The sequence below is a fragment of the Athalia rosae genome, chromosome 5 (assembly GCF_917208135.1).
Source record: "Athalia rosae chromosome 5, iyAthRosa1.1, whole genome shotgun sequence".
NCBI lineage: Eukaryota > Metazoa > Arthropoda > Insecta > Hymenoptera > Athaliidae > Athalia > Athalia rosae.
Genome location: NC_064030.1, coordinates 9,024,010 through 9,049,528, shown reverse-complemented (window position 1 = coordinate 9,049,528; position 25,519 = coordinate 9,024,010). Strand labels below are relative to the sequence as shown.

General features: G+C 41.5%; 2 protein-coding genes across 12 annotated transcripts in view; one reads left to right on the top strand and one right to left on the bottom strand.

Moving 5' to 3' along the window:
* On the top strand, positions 1-5,792 carry LOC105690209 (spondin-1). Its single transcript, XM_012407837.4, has 12 exons — positions 1-159; positions 2,063-2,252; positions 2,403-2,587; positions 2,818-3,012; positions 3,080-3,366; positions 3,440-3,843; positions 3,925-4,096; positions 4,174-4,420; positions 4,499-4,682; positions 4,745-4,908; positions 5,092-5,277; positions 5,432-5,792. The coding sequence occupies exons 2-12, from the start codon at positions 2,072-2,074 to the stop codon at positions 5,510-5,512; spliced, it is 2,286 nt and encodes a 761-aa protein (XP_012263260.2). The 5' UTR covers positions 1-159; positions 2,063-2,071; the 3' UTR covers positions 5,513-5,792.
* A 118-nt stretch (positions 5,793-5,910) lies between these two features.
* LOC105690159 (transient receptor potential-gamma protein) overlaps positions 5,911-25,519 on the bottom strand; it is an 82,626-nt gene continuing 63,017 nt past the window's right edge. For 6 of the 11 annotated variants that reach the window (XM_048656053.1, XM_048656063.1, XM_048656052.1 and 3 more), the window contains 16 exons: positions 20,942-21,072; positions 19,551-19,824; positions 18,105-18,253; positions 15,787-15,982; positions 14,410-14,580; positions 13,967-14,201; positions 12,503-12,617; positions 12,059-12,343; positions 11,835-11,968; positions 11,619-11,748; positions 11,348-11,543; positions 11,075-11,269; positions 10,729-10,954; positions 9,622-9,999; positions 9,077-9,544; positions 5,911-8,991 (listed from right to left, as the gene is read on the bottom strand). In XM_048656053.1, coding sequence (XP_048512010.1) covers positions 8,807-8,991; positions 9,077-9,544; positions 9,622-9,999; positions 10,729-10,954; positions 11,075-11,269; positions 11,348-11,543; positions 11,619-11,748; positions 11,835-11,968; positions 12,059-12,343; positions 12,503-12,617; positions 13,967-14,201; positions 14,410-14,580; positions 15,787-15,982; positions 18,105-18,253; positions 19,551-19,824; positions 20,942-21,072 — 3,468 coding nt within the window. In that variant the 3' untranslated portion in view covers positions 5,911-8,806. The remainder of the gene's footprint in view (positions 8,992-9,076; positions 9,545-9,621; positions 10,000-10,728; positions 10,955-11,074; positions 11,270-11,347; positions 11,544-11,618; positions 11,749-11,834; positions 11,969-12,058; positions 12,344-12,502; positions 12,618-13,966; positions 14,202-14,409; positions 14,581-15,786; positions 15,983-18,104; positions 18,254-19,550; positions 19,825-20,941; positions 21,073-25,519) is intronic. The other 5 variants (XM_048656057.1, XM_048656056.1, XM_048656058.1 and 2 more) reach the window with 5 other exon arrangements.

Below are 25,519 nucleotides of genomic sequence, written 5' to 3'. Positions count from 1 at the left end.
ACGGACGAAGCTCCGAGAACTCAGAAGCAATAAGCTTCACCATCATCTCGTTTAGTCGGCTTCTGTCAGCGTTCAAAGCCTCTTCTTGCCCTCTTTCAGCTGATTTGTTCCACTCCGCAACAGTCGCTGTACCACGTATCGCCGCTCCCGGCGAGGAAGGTGAGTTATTTTTGACAATAAATTTATAATGTCTCAAAAGGAAATAAGTATTCGCTCATGGTTCAATACTCGTCCAGACAAAAAATAACAATAACCCAATTGTCGAATTACAAAAATATCTTCGCTAATGAGGTATTGGGATCTGAAACCAAAAATTATTGCCACTCAAGGTACGAGATGCGCGAATTTATTTCACAGAATTCCCGATGCGTCGAAATTTTTAAAAAAACATTTGAAATTCCCATCGTGATTCACGGTGTGTGCGTGAAATTTGGGGTTTTACCGCTACTCGATCAACATCGGCATCATTCGTCGTAAATGCGGTTTGCATGAATTTTTGAACGTCGATAAAATGCGAGGAGTTGCGAAATTAGCTATCGGACTTCAAACATGTAAACAATACATTTTTTACAAATTACCAACTACCGTTATCGGATATGGGTGAACTCGTTGAAAATTCGAATAACTCGTGTATTTTTATCAGTAAATTATTTCTGTTTTGGCCCAAATTTGTTTTTAGCTCATTCGTTGCGCCTTGTTTTTTTATGATAGATAAGTAATCATTTCCCAAATATAATTTTATCTTTCCGCTTTACGCCTTGAACCTTTCACCCGACTCGTTTCCGATTAGGCTCATCATATCGTTTATTTTCGCAAAAAATAATTTAACATGAATATAGAAGAAAAACACACATTTTTATCTATCCACTGAAAAGTTCTGAAAAGTTTAGTCTATTTTGGTAGATCAGTGCATTGAAATTCGGCTCTGAATACATGAGATAAAGTTTATTATTTGAAATGAAATTGATTTCGAGGACTTTTGGGAAGAAATTGCAATCTGAGAGTACTCGTGGTTACGCTCGTTCATCAAAAAGCATCCGAACTTCGTTGACGATATCAGCCAACTATAACGAGTACTGTATTTATGACGGAAATACAACCCCCTCTGTGACATTTCCTCCAGATAAAGAGACGGTATCGAAGTCAGTTGAACGTCCATTCAAGCTGAGTTCAGCGAAATGAATCGCAGCAGGTCAAGATCCAAGCAGCATGTAGGTTCAGTTGACGTAATATTTAATTGGCCGGTTTACGTTTCATTTTATTGTTAGTATTATCACGTATACCGCGTAGGTATCGCATAACCGTTTCTTGGAAAAGAGATGCAGATTTGAATCGGTAACTTTATCCGTTTTCGATCTCACTCGATTGCAACTCTGCACATGACTGCGGAAATAAAACGGTCCTATTGAGTAAATGTGGTTCCAAATTTTTGGTAGATACGGGCGTGGCCGAATCAGAATTGTCCGCATATTTGACGTAGTTTGGTGAGAGTTTTCTACGTCGCGTATGAAATCAAAATCAGATTTCATTCGGGTAACGAGATCGTCGAGACATGATCTTTTATACGAGCGTCCGCGTCTGTGGGTTGAAAGTAACGAATGGAAGCCGCACAATACTCTCAGTTGATTGCTTTCTGTGAGCAGTTTGTATTGCGTAATTAAACCCAAGTTTGCGGTCAGCATGACCAGCACGTGTTTCCATATCCACTGCACGGTACAACTTATTATACGATTTGCTTTCTTTAAAGTTACAAATTCCCCTACTATACAAACTGTTGGCATCGACGAACACCGTAAACCTCACCGCATACGAGGTCACCAGATGATGCAGGAGCGACTACTCATCGCTTCTTAATAAAATAAACCGCATCAAAAGAAACGCGAATACTTGGTGTGCGGGGATCGTCTCAAAACAGGCCGAAGTCTTTTATTTTGAAGCTCTGTTCATCCGGAGTGTTCATTGTAGTAACGATATTGGGGAAAATTGAATGCTGAGATTTAACGAACTTGCAGGCGTCTTCGTTGACAATAGTTGAAAATTACTATTTCGTGTTTCACGGTAGGTCATCATCATGTTTCGCGGGGTGTTAGCGTTATGCCTCGTGGCCGAGGCGTTCGCTCTGTGCTCTATGAGACCCTCGGAAGAACTCACAACGGTTCAACGATATCCAGGAGATGGGGGATATAGTATTCTCATCAGCGGAAACTCCGATAAGTACATACCGAACGCGGTATACACCATCAGTCTTCGGGGTGAGTTGAACTTCCGGTCGCTCATGAAATGACCAGCTGCTCCTCGTTGTGTCCGATATATCTCGATCATCAACGACGGAAGATTTGAATATCATTCACGGACATACCGCAGAGAAAAGGACTAATGAAATAATAATCCATCATTTTCAGGGTTCCCCACGCATTCAAGAATCCAACAATTCAGTAAATTCACGCTATCTGTGGAATCCCAGTATTTGCCTGGGAGTCCGATTTCTCGAGTTGGATTCTTCGAACTGTTTCCCGATTCGACGACGACCTTCAATGAGGACTGCGTCAATACCGTTTCCGAGGCATCGGACTATCCGAAATCTGAGGCAAGCACTTGGAACCGTTTGAGGACTTTGGCTTTATGATAGAATTAGACTCATAATTATAAATGACGTGAAATCGGTAAACTTTCGTTATGATCGGTGCTAATCCGTGTACCCATGATAGCGGGATAAGAAATTTAAGCTGGCTAGCGGCCAGCTATTCCGTATTGACTCAACGAAGACGGAGAAATACGGTTGTACAGTTGAGTTGCAATGTTAAAATTTTGGCGCAGATTCAAGTGATGTGGAAAGCTCCAGCCGCTGGGTCAGGCTGCGTCGTTTTCAGTGCTATGATATTCGAGAGTTTCGATCGTTGGTACGCCGAAGATGGAAATCTGACAAAGCCTTTCTGCGAAATATCCGAATTGGAAGCAGCGAAAGAACTTAATGAGGAACGTTGTTGTGCCTGTGACGACGCCAAATATTCCGTAAGTCTTTATTAATCCCTCTTTATTTCGTAATCCCCGTGCTTTACTTGATAACGCACGTCGACAGATTATCTTCGAAGGCATTTGGTCGAACTCAACCCATCCGAAGGACTTTCCGTTCTCATTATGGCTGACCCACTTCAGTGATTTAATCGGTGCCACCCACGAACCGACATTCTCATTTTGGGGAAGAGAACATGTTGCCACCGACGGTTTCCGGGCACTTGCCGAATGGGGCAGTGTCACTGGGGTTCACAACGAGCTCAAAGCCAAAACTAAGCACTTGAGGTCGCTCTTTAAAGCTGCAGGACTTTGGTACCCCAGAGTGAACACGAACACCACGGCGACCTTCAGGTGAGCTGTCGATATCTTCGGAACGTTACGTTGGACCGCTGAGAAACTAATCGTTGCTTGATGAATTTCACAGCGTTGATCGCAAACATCCGTTGCTTTCTGCGGTCTCGATGCTGGGACCATCTCCCGACTGGGTAGTCGGAGTCAGTAAATTGAACTTGTGCCAGAAGGATTGCACTTGGGTCAAGAGTCAGATCGTAGATCTCTATCCATGGGACTCGGGAACCGATAATGGGATTTCGTACATGTCGCCCAACTCTGAGACCAATCCACGAGAGAGGATGAGGCCAATAACCACGTCCTACCCCGAAGACCCAAGGTCGCCCTTCTACGATCCTACCGGTAAACCTATGTTGCCCCTGGCCAGGTTTTACATCACCAGAGAAAAAATTGTTCCGAGGAGCTGCGATGCTGAAATACTTCAGCAGCAAATCGCTGATCTTGAGATATCCGAAAACACGGAGGACACGTCCCGACGTGAGTTGATTCCGAGCAACGTTCACCATACGTTTCAAGCTCGTTGATATAATTTGAACTTTTGGCATTCAATTCTTGTAGCCGAATGTGCTACGACCGATTACACTCCTTGGTCACCTTGTTCGGTGAGTTGTGGAAAGGGTCTCAGAATGCGCACAAGGGAATATCGTATGCCCGATAAAGCCGCCATGTTGGGCTGCAACAGGCAAATCGTATCGAAGGAAATGTGCGTTGCGGACATCCCTGAGTGTGCGTAAGTAAATCGTTCTTCTTGATGTTTCATTTTCTCTGCTGTCTCGTTGATGAAAGTACGCGTGGTTTTATTACCAGAGGCGAAGAGGAAATAGAAACCGAAGCACCGCTCGTGAACCTTGACGGGATTTGCGAAACGACCGATTGGTCCGTGTGGTCGGAGTGTTCAAGTTCTTGCGGAATTGGATTCAAAATGCGAACCAGAAGATTCCGTAATCGCATGGGGCGCAAAAAGTGTCCCCACGTTCAGATAGTAGAAAAGGAAAAGTGTATGGAACCGCCTTGCGCACCCGGTACCGAGGAAGTCGCCGATCCACTCTGCAAAGTGAGTAATCGATGCGACTGTCACCCGTATGAACAGTTATACTCTTATCGATGATCACGTAATCTCCCTCTTCGCTAGGTCACCGAATGGTCCGACTGGTCACCGTGCAGTGCTTCATGTGGTAAGGGTGTGAAGCTCAGGACGAGATTACTGATGGTGGATCCCTCGATGCAACAAAAATGCTCCTCACGTATCGAACTCCTTCAGCAAAGACCCTGTCAAGTCCAGTCGGATTGCACATTCGACATGGCAACAGCGAAAGGTAAGACGGAGAAACACGGTAGCGGATATCCAGGACACGATGTTGTATGGTTTTCTTTCTAGTCGTCTGCATGGAAGAGGCTGACCCTGGACCGTGCAGGGGTTACTTCCAACGCTGGTCGTTCAACCCTCAGAAACTCATGTGCGTTCCCTTTGGATACGGAGGTTGTCGCGGAAATAGAAACAACTTCCTTACCAGCGAAGAGTGCGCAGAAACCTGCGGCATCGTGAGTGGGCTTCCAATTAGAGTTCAATTCTAGGGAACGATGAACGCTTATCGTAGTATCGTCCGTAACGCAAATTTCTGACCAACTAAAGCTAACGATAAATAATTTTCATTCAGCGAGCAACAGTTTTGTGCTTCAGATTGTCTCGACAATTTCAGATAAATTCTTTCTGATCTTTGACAGGTAAGGGCTGCTCTTACTGGGCAACCGATACCGAGTCCCTCAGTGAGCCGAAATTCCATAGTCCCCGCACAAATCGCTCCTCCGAGCGAGCCTCCAATTGACTGCATGGTGAGCCCTTGGTCGCCTTGGTCGCCGTGCTCCGTTACTTGCGGAAATGGAAGGGTGACGAGTTCCAGGATGATAAAAGTGAGCTTACGATAAAAATTGTTAAAACAGTGTTAGGAGAAGGGAAAGGGGAGGGCAGGACAGGGTGGGGGGAAGTTCCAGAAAAGTCGTGGAATTTTTACGTATGCCTTTCAAACTCATATGATCTGATGAAATTTCTTTCTTTTAATAATAGCGTCCTGCTGCGAACGGAGGCAAAGCTTGTCCAAGAAGATTGCAACGCCGGGCACGATGTCAGCTTGCTCCCTGTACATAAATTTCTACTTGATAAAAAAACCGAGTCTGCTATTTAATATGAGAAATACCACACACTGTGAATGAGTAACTACGAACTCTGAAAGGTATATGGGGGTGGGCAGAGAATCTTGGAAAATTTTCATCGGCAAAATAACACCCAAAAGTTATGGACGATATGTTTTTACTTCGACCCTTACCATCAATGTGTCCTGTAACAATACTATATCGATTATGGTGATATTCTGTAAATATTATGTACGAGGTTGATTCAGTAGAAAATAAAGTAAGTTTTTACTGTCGAGGACGGAATATGTCTCGAAAACGAATCTCGATAGAGAAAACGGATTTTATTTTGTTTCCTAGCGAGTTTTTGCTCCGGTATAATTTTCACAGGGTGAAGGTAAGGTAATAAACTGATTTATCAGAATAAATAATATTTATTAAATGATCAGTTTTTCACCATAACAACTGATCAATTTATTTATTTCAATTTTTCAATTTCTGTTTCATCAACATCGTCTTAATATACGTTCACTTCTTTTCGTGTGAGAAATTCGAGAAATGTGGAAGGGGATAAGGAAAAATGGTCTCAGGATGAGGATTTGATTTACACTGAAATGGTTACTTTTCAAGCACTTTCACACGCAAAGTTATAATTGTTTACTAAAATCGCGCAGCACATAGCTCGCATATCTCATTATACAATATGTAGTAGTAACACTTTTATTTTTTCAGTTTTTTTTTTTTTCTTTTTGTTTGTTTAATTCATTCTGATAATCATCAGCGCACGAAGAGTCATCTCCCGAAGCGGTATGTGTTAATTATTACCAAGAAAATAGGAACGTCTATAACAGAGAACGTGTGACGTTGACATAGCTGTACTGAAAATTAAAATGCATTCATCACTCGCATGTTGCTTTGCACGCGCGAACCGAAGATTATGAAACACTATGTAATTTTCATAATGCAAAGAATATTGGAATTCGCTCTCTCGTTGCGATGTTTGAGAAAAAAAAAAAATTTGTTAACAACTCTCCTCATACATGACACACATGAAATAAAATGTGGGTAATTGATAAATAAATTCTAATTTGTAACTCATATTATGGACGGGCGTTGATGACATGTTCAAAACGACTATTAGATGTATATATATAAATTTTCTCGTTGTACGAGCGGGTGAATTTATAGGTTTTATCATTATTCTTATAACTAATAATATCAATATGATAACCGTAATGATAATAGTAACAATAATTGTTATTACTTATCGTTATTAGCTACGATGACCGAATAGTATAGATGACAGATCTATGTTTTGAGTAAATGAGACGTGTGAATATAATAGACCATGCAGGTCATTTCTTCTTTGTCAGTTCGACTCGCGTACCAGATAAAGAGGGGACTTATCATTTCTGGTAAATACTTAAAGTTATTAGTTCTTCATATAAATATCTAACTATGTATACGTGATAGTGCTATGAGAATAGGTATAGGTTTAGGTATAGGTACAGGTATGTATACTTGAGCGCACGATTAGGATTATGGGAAAAACTTCGCGATTTTTGAATCACCCAAACTCCGTTGCGTATCATAAAAAAAAAAAATCAAACTTATGACTATACGCGTTATGCTTTAGACTAGATTGTTATGGTTTTGATGACTAGTTACATTTTTTTAGGAATCCGTTATCCGATTGAATCCCAACCGCGGCCTTGTGACGCCTAACGCGTGACTAGGGTAGGTAAGTACACGTATAATAAGAACGAAGACCAAAGTTATAATGAAAACTCGTATTTTTCTATACTACGTATGAATTTTTACTATGTTACAAGTTTTGGTCGCAAGGTTTATTTTTTCCTATCAACGTGTACCACCCTCATATAATTTACATCAATTGGCGATCATTGATCTTAATCTATACTATCGAAACATCAAAGACAAATGAAATGTAATTTGTATAAAGTTTTTGCATTCGCTTCTCCCGAACAAAAATCTCAGAATGCGTCAGGTGCAATGGAGATCATTCTAACAATGTATTGCGATATGAGAATAGTACACGTTGTAAAAATTGTCGTCTTTTCTTCATCTTTTTCTCTCTCTTTCTTACTATTTGGCTCTACTTCTCTATCTCTGTTGGAAAAAAAAGGAAAATCTGACTTACGAACGACGGGCCATCGGAGGGAGGGAGGGGGGGTAATATAAAATACATAGTTGCAATTTGAGAGAGTGGGAATACGAGAAATAATAATGAATGTAGATTAAAACGAATATTTCAAAAAATTGTTCCTTATCAATCAGCTGCTCGTGCAAATTAAGTTTACCAATCACAGATTTTTCCGTTCGCGAAAACGATGTTATGTATTTTTTTTTCTTGTATCATAATTTCAAAAGTCACTGTGATTTCAGAATAGTTTGTTTTAGTAACACTAATGACGATGATAATCATAATTTCAATAGTAATAATAATATATATTAATGATATAATACTTGTAATAATAATTGTTCATATTCAACTGCATGGGTGTCTGACTAGGCTAAATCATGCTGGCCCACGAGAAATTTTTTTGGCAGTAATACAAGTCAATTAAGTTATAAATTTTCACTTTTTTACATCAAGTATTCCATTTCTTTACAGATAACTACACGAAAGTTATTCGTTCTGTAACCGATCACATTCGTAATCTATAAGAATATTGAATTCTTAGTGTAAATAGCAGAAATTGATTGCATATTAGTCCGGTATTTGTTTTTTTTTTCGACAAAAGAAACTGATTGAAGGTTCACCCGTGAATTTTCTCAACGATCGAAGATTTCAGCTGATATAGGATGTCACCGGTATTGAACAAGGTTCGCGAAATCTTTGGCGAAAACTCATACCCGGGCAAACGACAGGATCAGCAACTCTCAAAATTCAACGAAGAATCTAGATTACGCTTTGCGGTGAATTCCATACATGACCGTACGCACCTAACCGTATATCGGAATTCTGATCAATCGTAGCCTCTCAATAATTTCAATAACTTCTCATCCACGAGTCCCGTAATTACGGAAGTAGCCGAGTAAAAACTTCAGACGAATATTAGTCCAACATAGGTGTGAGAGAACGTGGGCCAGCAATGCTCTGGTCAACGCGATATCGACGCGCGACGTTAAGGCATCATTGTGCGTGGCGTGATTACCGAATACATATAGGCAGGTATACCGTCGCCGTGGCTCTTCAGCTCATCGTTTCTCGTTGTAGCTTCATGGCCAATGGACCGTCGTGGACCTCCTCAATGGAAGAAAGTCCCCGCCGATCCGATCCGGAATTTCAGAGCCACCCGGCTGACACATCGTGTCCAGAGATCGGTTCGATCCCTGGCAATCGTTGAAGTTGCGTGGCGGAGCCGTTTCTCTTCGTTGCCGAAAATTGAGCCCCTAAACTTCCGGTCGCGGTTGTCATCGCACTTTCTTCCGTCACGGACGGTGTAAATTGACCTGTCCCGACAACGGTTCCTGAGGAAAATTCATCATCCGATACAGACGTGACAAGCATATTTCAAAATTCAACCACCTAACTGCGCCATTTTTATCTAAATACCCTGAATTTCGTTTCCGGTGATCATCTCAACGACGTCCAAACTGGGCTGCTGACTTTGAGTGACCTCGTGACGCCGCGGTGTTATCGGCGGTATTACGATGTCCGGTCCACGCGTTGGAACGCTGCTCGCTCTTTGCAGCTGTTTCCTTGTTACCCTCGAAGCAAGGGCAGCGGCTATCGGATGCATGACGCTTTCCACCGGAGCCGGGTTGCTCGTCATCACCGGTGTCGACGCTCGCGATGCCGAAAACTTTTTACGCTTCTTTCTCAAAGCGGCTAATGCTGGGCCAAAACCGTGAGCGAACATGTGGTGCACCTCGTGCTGATGAGCGTGATGAACTTGGTGGTGAGCGTGTGAATCTGGCGTTGCCGCGTCCAGAGATGATTTCGAATCGGAAGATCCCTCGGAACGAGAACCACCGTCTTCCGATCCAGGAGAATAAACGGAATCCTCTGATCGCGACCGACCTGAGATTCGCGTTATCGTATTGACTTTCGATTCGTTTGGATCGGCTAACTCTTATTGTTAGGAGCGTGGTACCTACCGATCAGTCTGGAAACTCGTCCTACTTTTGCAGCCTCTATAAGCGTTCCCCATCTTCTTTTTCTCGAACTTCCCCTCGGACCTCTCGCTGGCCGTGGTCCCGAAGTCAGACCTGGAACGCTGTTGGTACTTGTGTGATGAGGGTGTTTCTTCGGCGTTGTTCCCGGGCCAAATATTCCGCTCAGGGTGCTCCCGAAAAGGTCGTGATGAGGATGTTCGTGATGGGCCTGCTGCAAGGAAGCTATGAACTCTGCCACGGGTGGCAAAGTGCCACTTCCTCCCGGCTGAGGAGCGATATTGAAACCCTTCATCAGCCTACGTTCCTTCTGACGGTTCTTTTTTCCACCCGCACCTAAGGACAGCGCGTTAATGCTACCACCTATAGATGAAACAGAACCCAAATAGCCGAGCTACAGCGAACTACGTAAGCAAAACTGAAAGAAACTTGGGATGTTTATTAAATTGGGAGTCACTTTAACGAGAGTTCTTTTGTGAGATTGGAAGCTAACTGTACTTTTGGATGAGATATTTTTTCATCTTTTCTTTTTGTTATTCGAGAAGGTGTAGTGATTTTGGCGAATTCTTGTGATATTGGATCGTCAAATTTGGGTCTGTAAAAGTTTCAAAAAATTATACGGATGTATTTAATAGCAAATGAGAAGTTCTAATCGATACGAACTGAAATTTCAAAGAAACGGAGATAACGGATCAAAGTCTACGAGAACTGGCAGAAGCTCTACATTTTATTGAAGATATTTTACGTGGTAGTAAACGATTATACATTCCATGCTGTGTGACTATATACATATATGTATGTATCGGTATGTATTTACAAACATTTCATGACAATGTGCAAATGATAAAACTGCAAGGATATTCCTATCTATCATTTCAATTCGATACTCAAATCAATATTTTAAAGGTCTATTTGTTAGGTGATGTGCAGTCAGAAAAATTTATTCAACAAAATCAATATTCGAAGTCAGGTGCACCAGACGAGAAATCGACCAATCTTCAAAATAATTGAGAACAAGTATTCTTTTCGCTATTATTTGAAGTGAATGTGAAATTTTTTTAATAAAAATAATATCCGTCTGGGGAAACTTACCGGCCCCGACACCCGAAGCAGTTGACGTATTCATGCCGGAATTTTTCAAGATCTCTATAAGCTCGCATCGGAAGGCACTTATATCTTGCTTAATCTCGTTCACATCGTCCTCGGTGACTCCTTCGCCCTCCGCTTTTCGTTGTTCCACGGTAACGTAGCGTCTCACGAGATTACGCATGATACTCTGATAACGGAAATCTCTTTCTGACGCCTGCTTCACCTTTCGCTAGAAAAATTGGCCACCAACCACTTTTATAGCTTCAAGTAGCAAGGTTCGTCGCGAACCAGCAGTCGATCTCATCGCAGAGTCGGCAGGTTTTGCTTTACCTGAATTCAGACAACTCACCCTGATTGTTCTCATGTGCTCCTTCTTTGCCGCGCGTCTGTGTCCGCATAATTTACGGTAGACCCACTGACCGACGTACCAGACACTCTTCGGTGTTGGAATTATGTTGAATGGCGGAGGAACTGTACCACCTTCTTCGAAATAACTTATCCAGAGTTTGCTGCGAGCAAATTTCCACTCGGTATCAGCACGATCCTAGATTCGGAGATTCGGACATTATCTGAGCGTCTATCTTTTTGAGATATTTATCCTCGATATTCTGGATATACTCACGGAAATTAACTGATAGGAATGATTCATCATGGCGACTAAGAGATTCAGGAGTACGACGATGTTGATTACGGAGTATGTGCCGAACATTAGCATACCCCAAAATCTCGTGAAGACCTTAATTCCATCCAATTCGAAACTTTCTAATTCTACTAATCCAAATACTGCCCAGAATAAGGTCTGCGTCGTCTCGAACAAACTATGAAAAGCCAACACGTCATTGAAATCAAACCAGGTTCAATCGCGTAAATTCCGTTCCACCGTATTCACTCACTTGGCAAATCTTCTCCACACAATGCAAGCGTTGGAATCTGTAGTTACATTGGCATTGAATGGATCGTTGCTGGCGGTAGGACAACGCTTTTTCTCCATATCAGCGTAATACCATAATAGCTGATTGAGACCTAAAAAATATTGTGACAGTGTCACTTCTCTTCTTCTAACGTTCTTCGAAATTGATCGATGATTTTGCTCAGGGGTTTGAACTCACCGCATGAGAACGCAAAAAGTACTAGAACGTAAAGGAAAAAAAACTTCATGATATCCATGACCATTCTGGATAGCGAGACCTGGAGCGGCCCCAGATGCGGATTCACCGAGAAGATGTAAACAAGCTTCAAAGAGCTGCAACAAAAACAAAGAAACCACGTTTCATGCAACGGTCTCCTCGCCCCAGACTCGTCGAAGCCACAGTTAGTGGTATTTAACGATTACCTAAAAATATTAGCGGCTGAAAAAAGTCCCTCAGAGATCAACATTGGGTCCCAAGTGTCCCACTGTTCTCTTTGCAAGTGAATTTCCATCCCTCCTTCACGGCCCGCGTTTTCAGCCTGCACTCTATAGTAGGCTACAATTCTCAACGCCATTGTAGCAACGTAAAGAGAGTTCGTCACGAAGTCTATCACATTCCACATGTCGTGGACGTATTCTTCGAGGCCAACGTCCCACAACTGTTTCACCTCCGACCAAATCAGTCCAGACACCCATGCTATTATGAACCTGGGGTTGATATACTCATTTTGGATGACGGCGGAAGCATTTTAGGAACAACAAACTGATTTCACAACGATTTCGATGCTCGCGGTTACAAGAGTAATGAAAATTTAATTGACCTCGAGGTTTCGCATTGAGTAACGAGCAATTATTTTCAAGGCTTACCATTCAACGACGGTGGGACCCGCCCCTCTCTTCGTGGGTTCGTCTTCCGGAGTGTCATGTCCCATTAAATTACCAATTGTGCTCTCTATTCTTTGACTGACGAGAATTAACATGACTGAAAATAAAAATTTCACAGTCAGTACACTGGCTGTATTGGTAGTTTGATATTTTTATCTACTTTCAAAACGTCCGACGATAGAGTGGGACACTACGATCGTTTGCCTAGATTTTTCATCCCATCATTGATTTTTCGCACAGGTTCTCGCCGAATGAGAAGTAGAATAAAAAAATTGGCATTATTCTACGAGCTACGAGATGTTCCTAATAGGTAGAACAGTGATCGGCCCACGTCAGACGGTTGACTGATTACGTCAACCGCAAGAACGGTTTGAACGACATCCTTGTGATTGATAGAACTGGGAAGAGCGAGAGATGGAAAAGCAAAGTATCGCTAATGACGTTACAGATTGCCGTTGACGTATACAGCGGCTGACTAATTAGTGGATATAGAGAAGCGTCTCGATTTTTTTATTCCCTATTTTATCTACTTTTTTTTTTTTTTTTTGCAATAGACTACATTTTCCTCGCGTTCAATCTTTCATGTTTATGAATAGCGAACATGTATTGCGGAATCGCGGTAGATTGAAATTTTCAGGCTTTTATGATATCGCCGGTTTCGAACTACTTGCATTGTCTCTAATTTATCGGCGTACACCTAGTCATACCTGGAAACGTGTGGAAAATGGATTGCCCCTGTTGGAAATAATTACAGGTCACGATACCCGCTTGGACCTATAGTAATTGTGATTATAGGTCCAAGCCAGCTACGAATAGCTGATTATTCGGTGAACGGTGCATTGAGAATACCAGCGATCCTCTCGTGCAGCAAAGAGAATATATAGCTACATATTATTTACGCGCACGATGAAAATGGGGTCTTTTCCTCAATTTCGGCAGAACAGGTTCACAAGAGATTTAGAAACTTCATAATTCTCAGAAAATATCGTGCTATGCCAACAGTCAACTCAATAAATCTGTGCTGATAATGGGACATTATTCACTCATCAAGCCACTTGATACACTTACGAGTAAAGTAATTAAAGGGTAATTAAAATTTTATCAACGTGAGTTGTTAGAAATAACTGAATCTTCTGATTACTGTTTACACTGCAGAAAAGATAAACGCCCCGTATTAAACCGGGTGGATAAAGTGCACGCATGACACGCTCTGTTGATCGACTCACTTCCGGTTAATATGTTCAATTTTGTCATGCATCTTACAGGGGAGAAATGCACCGTAACTATTAATCCCCGAATTCCATTTCACCGTCCACGATGAATAACATAGATTAATATCTACATCAAATTAAAAATTCCTATTTTTTTTACACCTATTTTTATTTTATCCTCGATAATAATTTAACTGACATGGGGTAGATTGACAACGGGTTATTGTATACTCACATAAAAAAGTGAAGTACGATGCAGAGTGACAAATAAATTTTATGAAGGGTTTCCTCATCGTTTGGCCAACCACGCTATGCGGGGCTATGATATAAGCTACACTGAGAAAAGGGAAGAGAATTCCGATTCTCACAGTCTCCAGTGCTTGCAGGACCATGTTTTTCCGCCGGAAACCGGGGAGTCCCTCGTACCAAATTGATGCGAGGAGCTGCTGCACGTTCGGATGTGCAACGAACTGAATTCAGAGAGATAAAAATCCGTCAGCTTCCTGCACCCAGTTTTCAAACGTTTAACTTCACCCCGGACATGCAGTAAAGTGTTCCCGGCACTTCTCGGGAATGTAAACACCTTACTTTTTCACTTCCGAACACTCCGTTCTTCTTTTCGTTTATCTTGGAACTACTTCACTACAAGTGCGTTATATTCAAAGGTGGAGAGAATACCTTTTTTTGCCTAAGCTTTATCGCCAGTTTCAATCGATTCAGATGCATCCTCTCCCCGTGTTCAAAAGCAGGTCCCGTAGGGTCGTGGTTTAAGAGTACTTCCAGCTCGTAAGAACTTCGCGTGTGGTCCAGCAAAGCTGTTGCAAAGTCCTGGCACTGCCGCCTTAGTTCCTGGAACGATAAATTTCCGAAGTTTATAGTTACGACTACGCCGGTATTGTTGCGAGGTTCTCTCGATGGGTGGTTACGTTAGTTACTTGTCCCGAAAAAAGTTTAATGCAAAGAAGGGAAAAATAACGATGAATATTCTAATCGAGCTCGGTCAACTTCTCTCGATCCTCGACGCCGGAAGTTTCTCCCTGTTCGAAGTAGGTATCGCAAATGCATCGTGGTGACAAATTTCTTTCTTTTCGTTATCTCGGACTTTCAGACCTGCAGTCGTTACATCTGTTGGCGAGAAGTGATAGCCATTTTCCGCTTTTACCAAAAAGAAATCACGAGTTATAAAACTCTTGGTAAGTATCGATCTCCGAAATGCTTTCACAGGTTTCACTCTCTGCAGTAGTCCTTATCCCCCCCACGCTTTTCGAAGTTCCTACTGTATTTTGCTACGGTGGTGCTGTTTGTGGAAAAATATCGTATTTCCCCTAACTCGAAAAGCTCAATTCTCTTGATAACGGTTGAAGATATCGATAGATTTCGGTGGAACTGAGAAGTAACGCAGTTCTGTTCCCAGTCCGAATACCAAGGGCTGCTGAAATGGAGGGAAAAAAATTCTAAGGGAGGGTTGAAAAAGTGTAGAAACACGAAAGGAAAGACTGAGTTGATAGCGGAACGGTCGTCCTCTGTTACGGGGCCACGATTTATGTCCGTATAAATCAAAAGTTACTGGGCCGAAGGCTGTATTAGTAGTGGTGGTAGGAGGAGAAGTAGTGGTGGAAGTAGAGGTCGAAAAGCAGCTGCAATCGGACGACAAAGTAGTGTTGACACAGAAAGATGCGGCGAGACCGCAGGGGGGAGGTATTCATTCATCCGAATTCCGATCTCCATTTTCAACTCCCCTGGCCGCGTCTCCGTGGTCAGTCCCGTAAAGTAAATCTGGTGGACGCTTGACGGCATCAAGTCGACCAGAATTAACTGTGCTTCCCTTTTCGTATGTACGTTACTTTATCGAATCATTTCTCGTTTTAAATTGCGAAATGTTGTCGGATGCAATTTTTTGGAGTCCTTTTTTATGAGATATTAGAAGATTCGTGAACTCTTGTTGCGAAGTGTTCTCAAAGGATATTATTCTTTACACATTTAGAACAGTCTACAACGTTGTTTGCTATAGAGGGGCTTTGGGGGATCAAGAAAGTTACAGTAACACGAACTCACCTGATACTCGACCTTAAATTCATGTTCCAGGAAAGATAGGCGGCGAAGTTCCCAGGAGAGTTCAAAGGCAGTGAGAATTGGATCCTTGGAAGAAAGTGCTATCAAAGATGGCGACGCCAGAGCTCGATATGCATTTATTCTGCTCCTCGAGTGCCTCAAAGAATCCTCCATTCGCGAAGTCACGCATTCATCGCAGCTGATTTGGACGTGAAAAAAATTGTACAAATAGTAGCTCAGATCTTTGTGATTTACGGTTCACATGAATCGGGCTATTCATCTTTCACGAAATTCGACGATTTCGAATTTTCTCATGTTTATACCGGGTTTAATTCGTCCGAGTTGAGAGTAAATTTCGAAATTTTCCTTCCAACTGCAGTTTCATTAAAAAACTTTTCTACCTGACAGCTGGCATACTAATCGGCTTGGATAACAATTTATTCAGTGCTTTTGCCTCAATCGTGTTTTGTAATTAAGTCGACTTTGCGTCCCGAGATATTATGAGAGTAACTTTCACCTCAGGGGCTTGGAATCAGAAGTCTTCTCTTTACCCTCATTATGCACATTTCCCCCTATTTCCCTCCATTCTCTCTCTGCAATATTCTTGCCATGTTTATCACATGCGTCAGGTTGGAAATTTCGGTCTCAGAGTTATTGCACTCAAAGAATATTGGCGAAATAAGGGGTTTCGATAAGGCCCTCAATCAGCCCCTCTGAATTGGTTTTATTTCCAATATTGTTTTGATTAAATTATACCTGAAATTTACAAATATATTATAGGTATACATTCGCTCAATTTATCTGTTCAAGGTAAAGGTGTGATCACAGTTGACGAGAATAAAGTGACGAAACAGGTATACTAATTAACATCATAATTGTCGATTCTTTTTCTACAAAGTAAATAATCAAAATTAATATCATTATTATTATATTACACAATTATTTAACAAATATAATCCAAAATCCAATCAATTAATTTTTTTCCATGTCATGAGCGCAGTGTAGTAACACGACGATTTTTATGTAAACCAGTAGCTCATGCGTTTGTGCACCATACATGGAAAAATCGTTTCGTTATTCGGTTGGGCTGTACAAGGAATAACTACTCAAAGATCGTAAAAACAAAAAATATGACGCATGTTTGTGAAACGAGTCAAGTTCAGTGTTTTCTTTTCATGAAGGTCGTATCAAGTAACACAAGAAGTATAAAAAATAAGAATGATCTAGATTCTAGATAATAAAGAAGAAGATGGTGCACAAACACATGGGCTAGTGGATACATGAAAATCGTCGTGTTACTATCACTGCGCTCATGGGAATAATTAATTAATTGAATTTTGGATATTATTTAATAATGTCAAATTAATTGTATAATATAATCATGATAATAATTTGTATCATTAACTTTGTAGAACGAAAACCGATAATTATGATATTAATTAGTATGCCTATTTTGCTACTTTATTCTCGTCAATTGTGAATCAAACATTCACGTTATATAGATAAATAGAGCGAAAATTGTTTGATACTGTATGTATTTGCAAATTTCAGGTCTGATCCAATCAAAACAATATTGGAAATAGAGAAAATTCAGGGGGTCCGATGGAGGGCCTTATCAAAACCCCCTCGTTTGCTAAATTATAATTTCGAGTTGTACTAAGAATTTTACCTTTCCGCATAAACAAGCCTGCACACTATTACCTACGCTATTACCCCTGAGATTTTGATATTCAGGATAAAAACGTAACATTTTTCACAGGGACCAACCAAATCACTCATAAAAACGTGCGAAAGAGATTCAGCTGTTTCTTTTTTGGTCGAGTACAAATTCCCGTCACGTAGATATATTTCATTCTTTGTGGCTTTAACCACGAAACGGAGCAGACTGAATAGTCGACGACTGCTATAAATTTAGAAAAACGACACGCTACAACGCTTCGAGCAAAACTAGCATTACACTTTACGCTACACCTGTGGTCAGATGGCATTAAAGCACGAATCGTGAAACACGATTACGAACAACACAATTTGCTTCAAAGACACCGCAAATCCGCCAGATCAAAACTGTATCGATCCATCAACTATAACTTTTAGATATTCCGCGTGACTTTGAAATTATCTTTCTCCGAACTACTGGAAGAATGATGACGTGAATTTCTTTGGTAGTTGTAAAAAAACAAAAAAAAAACAAACACAAAAAAAAATAGTGATTAACGAGGGCGAATTTCAGTCGTTGTTACTACGAAACCCTATACATTTGGTTAGTTAAAATAATGAGGGAAATTAATCAGGATGTAACTTGAGATGTGTATAATACTCACCCGCAGCGAACATCGTGCGGCATAGGTAATGTTGCTCCTCTGTCTAGCAGAATCTTAATGATTTCGTAATTGTCCCTGTGTGCAGACAGGATCAAAGGACTGATGTCTGGGGTGAAGGTTGCCGTGTCAGGAGGAAGAGCCTCCCAACTCTGCAAAGTCCACATATTTGTAACGTACGACACGAGTACACTAGCAGACATGATTTCTGTAGTGACTTTTTTTTATCAATTATTCATTTTTTTTTTTTAGGTCAATTTTAGGAAATTTTTATTCGATAATTCGTTCACTTACAAATAAATCTGCGATTCATTTCATTCGTCAGATATATTTATGACTATAAGTCTGCGACCAATCACAAGTGCGATCAGCTCACTCGTGTGACGGTAATTATCTGAGACGAATTAATCATTACGATACACCGTTTGGTGGGAACCGTAAGATATGTTCATTCATTTCGTCATGTAAGTCACGACGTTTATCGGTTTATTCTATTATAGCTAGACAGCTGTTATATCGACAAGTTAGCTTCTAATGCCAAAATCGGCCTCACAGCTCCGGATATCAGATCAACTCAAATGCCAAGAATAGTAAGAATTGTGTTCCAGTGTAACGGGAGAAATGATAACAGTAATAATAACGATATGTATGCTCGGGAAATTCGTTTCAGGCACTCGACTGAACTCCCGAAAAAAATTCCGAGAGTGGTTCGGTCTTTGAGCGGAACATAAAAGTCCATTGTTTATACATTTCAAGGTTTTGGAAATCTGAATGTACGCCGGTTCTCGCGAACTCGAGACTCCCGCGATACGGAAATAATTGCGAATCGTTCCAAATTCCAAGCATTGAGATCTTCGTCAAAAGTATATTTCGATATTTTTATACCTCAAAAAAAAAAAAAAAAAATGCCTCGGAATGTCACCCGTGACTTGAATGAAACGTTTTTCCTTCCATGAGTTTCAATCGTCACTTTTCCAAGTTTCATCGTATTTCCTTCTCCTTTTTCTAACGATAAGACGTTGATTCTTGATTTTTATTACAATCATCTAGTTTTATTTTTCATTCGAACCACTCTCAAGAGATTCTAAAGTGTCCAGTCATCCAAAGTTACCTGATACTATTCTTTCCACTTACCTTAATTTTTGAGTGCTAAATACGAAACAATTTCATACTAGTTGATCATCGCAATTTTTTTTTTTTACTACAGAACAGCTAACATAAAAGCAAGGGGCTATGTCGAAGAAATATCCTTCGTTATCGAATCAACATGAACACTGAACATTCAACATCATATAGATTTATGAATTCCGGATTCCGCATGCATAATATGATTATGATAAAATACGTCGTCGCATGCGACGAGCTAGTAGGATTGTTTTCTTCAGATCGAGAAGCTAACTTATTGAATTTGACAGCTGATAAAAAATTTATTTTAACAAAACTACGAACTGGCAGGCGGCAAGCTGACGACACTGAGCTGCTTACGTGGGGATCTCCACTCCTGTGGAAACTCTCCTCGTGTTCAAGAAGGACCTCGACGGCCTCGACAAACTCTTCTGAGATGGCGTGAAGCAGAGCGTCTTTAGTATCCACTCTGTGCTCTATCAACAATTCGACCATTTCGAGATTCTCGTTGTCTATCGCCATCAAGAGTGCGGATCTTCCCAAAGGATCGACGCAATTTATGTTCGTGTAATCGGTTTCCTGGGCCCTCTGGAGCATTCTGTTACAGATCGAATGGGACTGGGATGACACTCAATTGAATTCAAAGGGGGTTTAATTTCATTCCAGTTCCCGCGAATTCGCGAACACAATAATTCCAACGAGTTCAACATAATTCAACCAAGCGAGTACGGGCAGGTACTTGATGGATGTAATTGTTACGTCGGATCGTACCTCGAACATCCTCACGATCTTTTAATGAAACAGAAACGGGATGGATGGCTGGAAGAGAAAAGCTAATTAGCAGGAAGCGGGTAGTTTGAAATCACGAACAGGATGTTGGAGTACGTGGTAACAGAAATACTGATTACTTCGAGTTTAGGATCGACTCGTTCAATGAATTCGTTTATGGACACTCGGCACGTTTGGCAGACCAATTGATATTCAAATATCTGCCAAGCCACGCCGGGGCAACCCTTCAATTTCGACGAGTCGGACAAAGTCTTCTCCACGGAGACAACGTCAACTTCCGTGATATTCTGCTGCTCGATATCTTCGCATTAAAGTTTTTCGAAACGTCCGAACGATATAAACTTTACGAGAGATGGTCGTTTGTTTTTTTTATTCGCTCTCTGTTTTATCAAATTCTCTCGTGTTCTCTATCTCTTATAAGAACTCCGTATACATACATATAGCCGCAGCTTAGCCGGCGAAGCTGTAGTTTTGTATATCGAATCGAGTTTCGCTGTATACGTAAGCGCGGTCGATGATCACATTATCCGTATAGGGATTTCAAGGGTCCTTTATCTGCAACGCCTTTATAAGGAAACGCGAGGGATTCGTTGTGGATGTTTTGGACCGAGGAGATAGCGGAGAAAAAGGCGCATCCGAGCGAATGAAATTCCACCGTGATTCTTATTTCTATTTCTTCCTTAAATCATGATTACTTTTACGGCTGCACATTTTCCATCGTGCGGCGTAAAACTTTTTGCGCTTCGCATGAATTAGTTGGAGTCCGATCGAAGGGTTTATGAAAAATGGAAAATTCACCCCCCGTGCCGCTCGGCCAATTTACGAATCAATCATGGCCGCTTGACTATTCAATTCTATGTGCAGTTTTCAGAATCGCAACGAACGAACTATTGTTCCACTATCAATCAGCTTAGAGAGAGACTTACCTTCTCACCGAGGCAATATCACCGCGTTCAACGGCCAAGAGGTACTTTTTTTCGTCAAGGGAAAGGCTCGCCATCTCTTGATGAGGTCGTACGACGTTTTCCTCTTCCATCATTCCGTGTATGCTGTGCCTCTGTGGAGTACAATGCTTTGTCATTTCATTTGCGACGATCTAAATTTCTTAATTTTTATTCCTTTTTTTGCTTTCCCCGTAACAATGGTAATAAAACAGTTCGCATGATCCTCGAAATTCGGGAGAACTTGGTGTGTGTGTGGTCGAAGCGACTCAAGGAGAAGCGATCTTTACGAGTAAAAAATTGTCGTGAACTCGAAATTTGGTTGTTATCTGCGAGCAAAATTCTGATCGCATCACGTATGCGGGTTTTGAGACTAGTCAAATTATAATCATGTCCGGTTGAAACGTGAGGGTTATATTTCTGTTCCTCGGTATAACTCGCTCGAGGTCCAACATTATTATTCCGTATGGTAGAGGACGTAAGTTCAGCTGTACGTATACGCGTATACATATACGTTATACCAACGGACTGACAATGAGTTCTGATTTACGTATTATAATATGCATATTCCATTCATTTGTGAAAATGGCTTTGCATTAAGTTTTCGGAAAACCTGCACATGCGCTCCGTACAGATAATAACCGTCCAATCGTAATATTGCATAAAGTCCTCAGAGACTAATCCAAACGGTGCAGCCGCTTGGTGACTGGCTACGCATTTGTATTTCTGGGGCATTTGTTATTCTCACTTCCAACTTCAATCGGTCATTCAAAGCTCAAGTTAAACGTGGTGAACAACTGAAAACCTGGACTTCACTCGCGAGCGAATAACGCAAACCAGATCCCTAGGATCCGACAGTTTTGGGGCGTTTTTGGTTTCATATAAATTACGACGACATGCGAGTAGCCGGGAATTCTGACCAGCAAAATGCATCCGGAGCGGACCCGACCCCTCAACGTCACGTCTAGAATTTCAATCTACCGATCGGCGCACCGTCAGCGGTTATTAGTTTTGGAATACTCCGCGTTCCTTTGAGTTTGACGGACATTTCTCGATCTGATATTCCGCACTACTGTACGTAAATCGGGATAATCACGGCTCCGATTCACGGAGGTCGTAACCCCGATATCGCGGATTCTAGAATAGCCTGTACCGGTCCGATACGATTGGACTTGATCAAACGTGACTTACGGTGTGGGCGAAGCAATCGATGCGAGTTGATTTTGCATGGGTGAAATATGTCGAGTGGAATAATCAAAGCTCGTGAATTATGCGGTATACAAAATGCGACTTTATACAAGAACGAAAGACGAATGGGAATAAAATCGGGCAATCAGCAGTCGTACGAATGGAGAAGAAAGGAATAATAGCAACAATAATAACAACAATGAAAAGAAGCCATTCGAAAAAAAGCAAAACGATTCAAGCGCGAAATTTCTTTTGTACCAAAAATTCTTCACGGCTCGTTATCCCCCTCGAGGAGCTTCTTCGGCGACGAAAAAGAAAATTCGCTCCTAGGCCGTCCGATGCTTCGTTTCTTTTTCGATAAAATGTATCGCGCGATCGATGATGTCACGTGGTGAGTGTCCTGCGTGACGAATCAGGAGCGCGCTCTCTCACGTGAAATGCAACATTCGACTAAGTGATCATTTCTCATAGGGCTATTACCCGCTATAAATCGGTCCTGCTAAAGAAGAAGCCCCCATATCATCGTTTCGTGGTATATTACGCGTAAACGACAGCAGCGGGCTACTAGGAATTCGTAGAACACTTCATAGCTGATAACCTTCGGGCGATTGCCTCAGTAAAAATTAATCGTACCCGCGGCGCAGCATCCAAAGGCGAATGATTTTTACGTCACGAAAGTCATATCGTTATCCGAATAGGAGATTTCTTTTCACTTGATTTCCCAGCGGTCCGATACTCGACTTCCTTATGTTCTCATTTCGTAATCCTCAATTAATTTTTATTTACGATTAATGATCACATCGGTGGAAATTATGGAGAGTTATTCGACCGATTTTCATCTCGACGTAGCAATCAGACTTTCGCGAGAAAGATTCCGCGGTACGAACACAAGAATTGGGAGGAAGTGTCGATAATTTAATAGATTCGAAAAATGACAAAAGTAAAGAAGCCAATAGAGAAAGAGGCGGACGAATTATGCGAGTATGAATATTTAGTCGATCCTTGAATAAAAACGTGATAACGAATTCTCGCCTAGCGAAGAGAAGAATCAGCTCCGATCTCGAACAATCAATTTACCTTCAGCTGCAGTTTTAAATTATTCTATCGATATTGGAAATGCAGCGATCTTAATACCGGACACGTAGTCGCTCGAGAAATATTGCCTTCTCGAAATTAATAAGCAATAACGTCCGCTTGGCTTGTCCGACTCAACGATAAATACGCTAAACAGTTTTGTTCATCAACATCGTCAATTTGTTCGGTTTATCGAAAGGATTCTTTTTTTTTTTCACCGACCGCCGACGCTCGAGATCAAAAAATTTCGGTTTTCGAATCAACATCGGGGCGCATAGCGTGTAATGATACGCCGATATATTTTGGTCGGCGTAGATTTTCTTGAACAAGTGTTGGCATAGGATTAGTGGATATTTATTAGGGTAGAGCTGAGCGTGTGTAAAGGACCTATGATGGACAGTGTGTGGTAAGGGCGTGGCGCGGCTTGACAATTAGGGAGCGCCGGGGTAAACACGGAGTGCCAGTCTCCAGCGTCATCCGAGTGAGGTAGTTATGTCGTACCCTTTTTATCCCTCTCATCTTTCTCGCTCTCCGGACTTCACCACTCTTTACCTGCAGACGGTATATATGCGTACACACCACACCTCTTCTACGTTCAGCGTTTATGCGAACCCCGAGCTGCAACCATCGTTTCTATTTCTCTTAGGAATATAGAAGCGGATAGACGTCGTCCTCTGTGTAGTAGTCTACTCATGCCGTCTCTGAATTGTGCTTTTTCTATCTTTTTGTTTTTTCTTTTTTTCCTATTCGGCCTTCGCAGTTTCTCGTCACTCCGAAATTTTCCGCAACGAAACTAGCGATCGAACATCTGCGGTGGGCTTCGGTGATTATAGGACGAGTCGTGTACAGGAATAAAAAAAATGATAAATAGATTAAAAAATTGAGGAAAAGAAAAGAAAGTATATCTCTCACAACGAAGAACGAAAAAAAATTTGAATTTTTTTTTACCACAGATACGAACGGGGGAAAACAATTTCGTTACAGTTTGACCTAGACGAAAATCGGTTGCAGATAAGACTGGCTACCGAAGTGGGACGCTACTCATGGAGATCTGGATTGAAAAAGCAGATGAAAGTTTTGCTGCTTTTTCAGCAGTATCCTGTGCGGAGCACGAACTTGCTGGGTCACGCTTATCGCGGTATTTCTTCCGAGACTTTTGTAAAACGTATTTCAAGATCCGGGGTGCGCGAACGAATAGGAGGGCTCGGGGTAAACCACATAATAGTTGTTGTTTGCTGACTAGGAAACACCAGCGTCGTCGCGACGCTTCCAACCATTGCTGTTACTCAGCTGCGTCATTATGGCAATTGCGTTTACACCCGTAGAAACGGCTATCATGTGCAGCTATGTTCAGCAGGTATATATGTACCTATGTCACGTTCAACTAATAATAAGAACGTTGTACACGCTGGAACAATTATGTGTTTAGCGGTTGAACGAGGTCCCCCGCTTCAAACTTCTTCAGTCACAATTTCATTATGATAAAATACCGTACAAAATATGATACCCGTAGCTTTTTTGCTACAAAACAAGTGTAAAACTCCAGAAGATTTCGAGTATTCTGAGAAAAAATTATGAGCACAATTTTGAAGAATCGTTGCATGAGGGAAATGTAAAAAAAAAAAAAAGTCCGGGTTGTTAATCGCAGGAAAAGTGTCGAGTCGCGAGCGATTCGGGTTGTTCGAATTAAAATATTTCCCGCTCTTCTCCCTTCCCCGTTAATAAAGCGAGATGAGCTCTTGTAAAACGACTTTTCAAACGACAAAATCTTGAATTAGCGGAGATTAAGTCGTTCGTTTTACCGAGAAAGAAGAACTGAGGGTGTAATATCATCCTGACAAATCGAAATGATCGTTATATTCGCTCCTAGTAAAACGATCCAACGGATCATGGGCTAACTTTTGGAGGGACCGTAATTGTTGGCAGCGGCTTTCCCTGCAAACTGGAACCTGGAGCCCTTGGATATTCCCTTGAGATTCAAAGTTAATATCGAGGAATTAGAGCGGCACAAATCCTGGCCAACGAACCGCTCGGCTCGAATCATCAACATTTCAGACTTGGTGAAAGTCATTCAGAAAGTGTTCTCAAATTTTCTGAGATGTGTACATACATATACAATTGCAATATAAAAACAGATGTATCCCGAGCCAAATGTGTATCTGAACACCACTGCAAACAGGATTTCTCAGCGTTTTTTCCCTCGAATCTTTTCTTTGTTCTACCAGCCCTAAAGTTGGTGATCGCAAACTTTTCAAAAACTAAAAAGTTCTCGAACCAAGGATCAAACTTCGTTCAGCGACA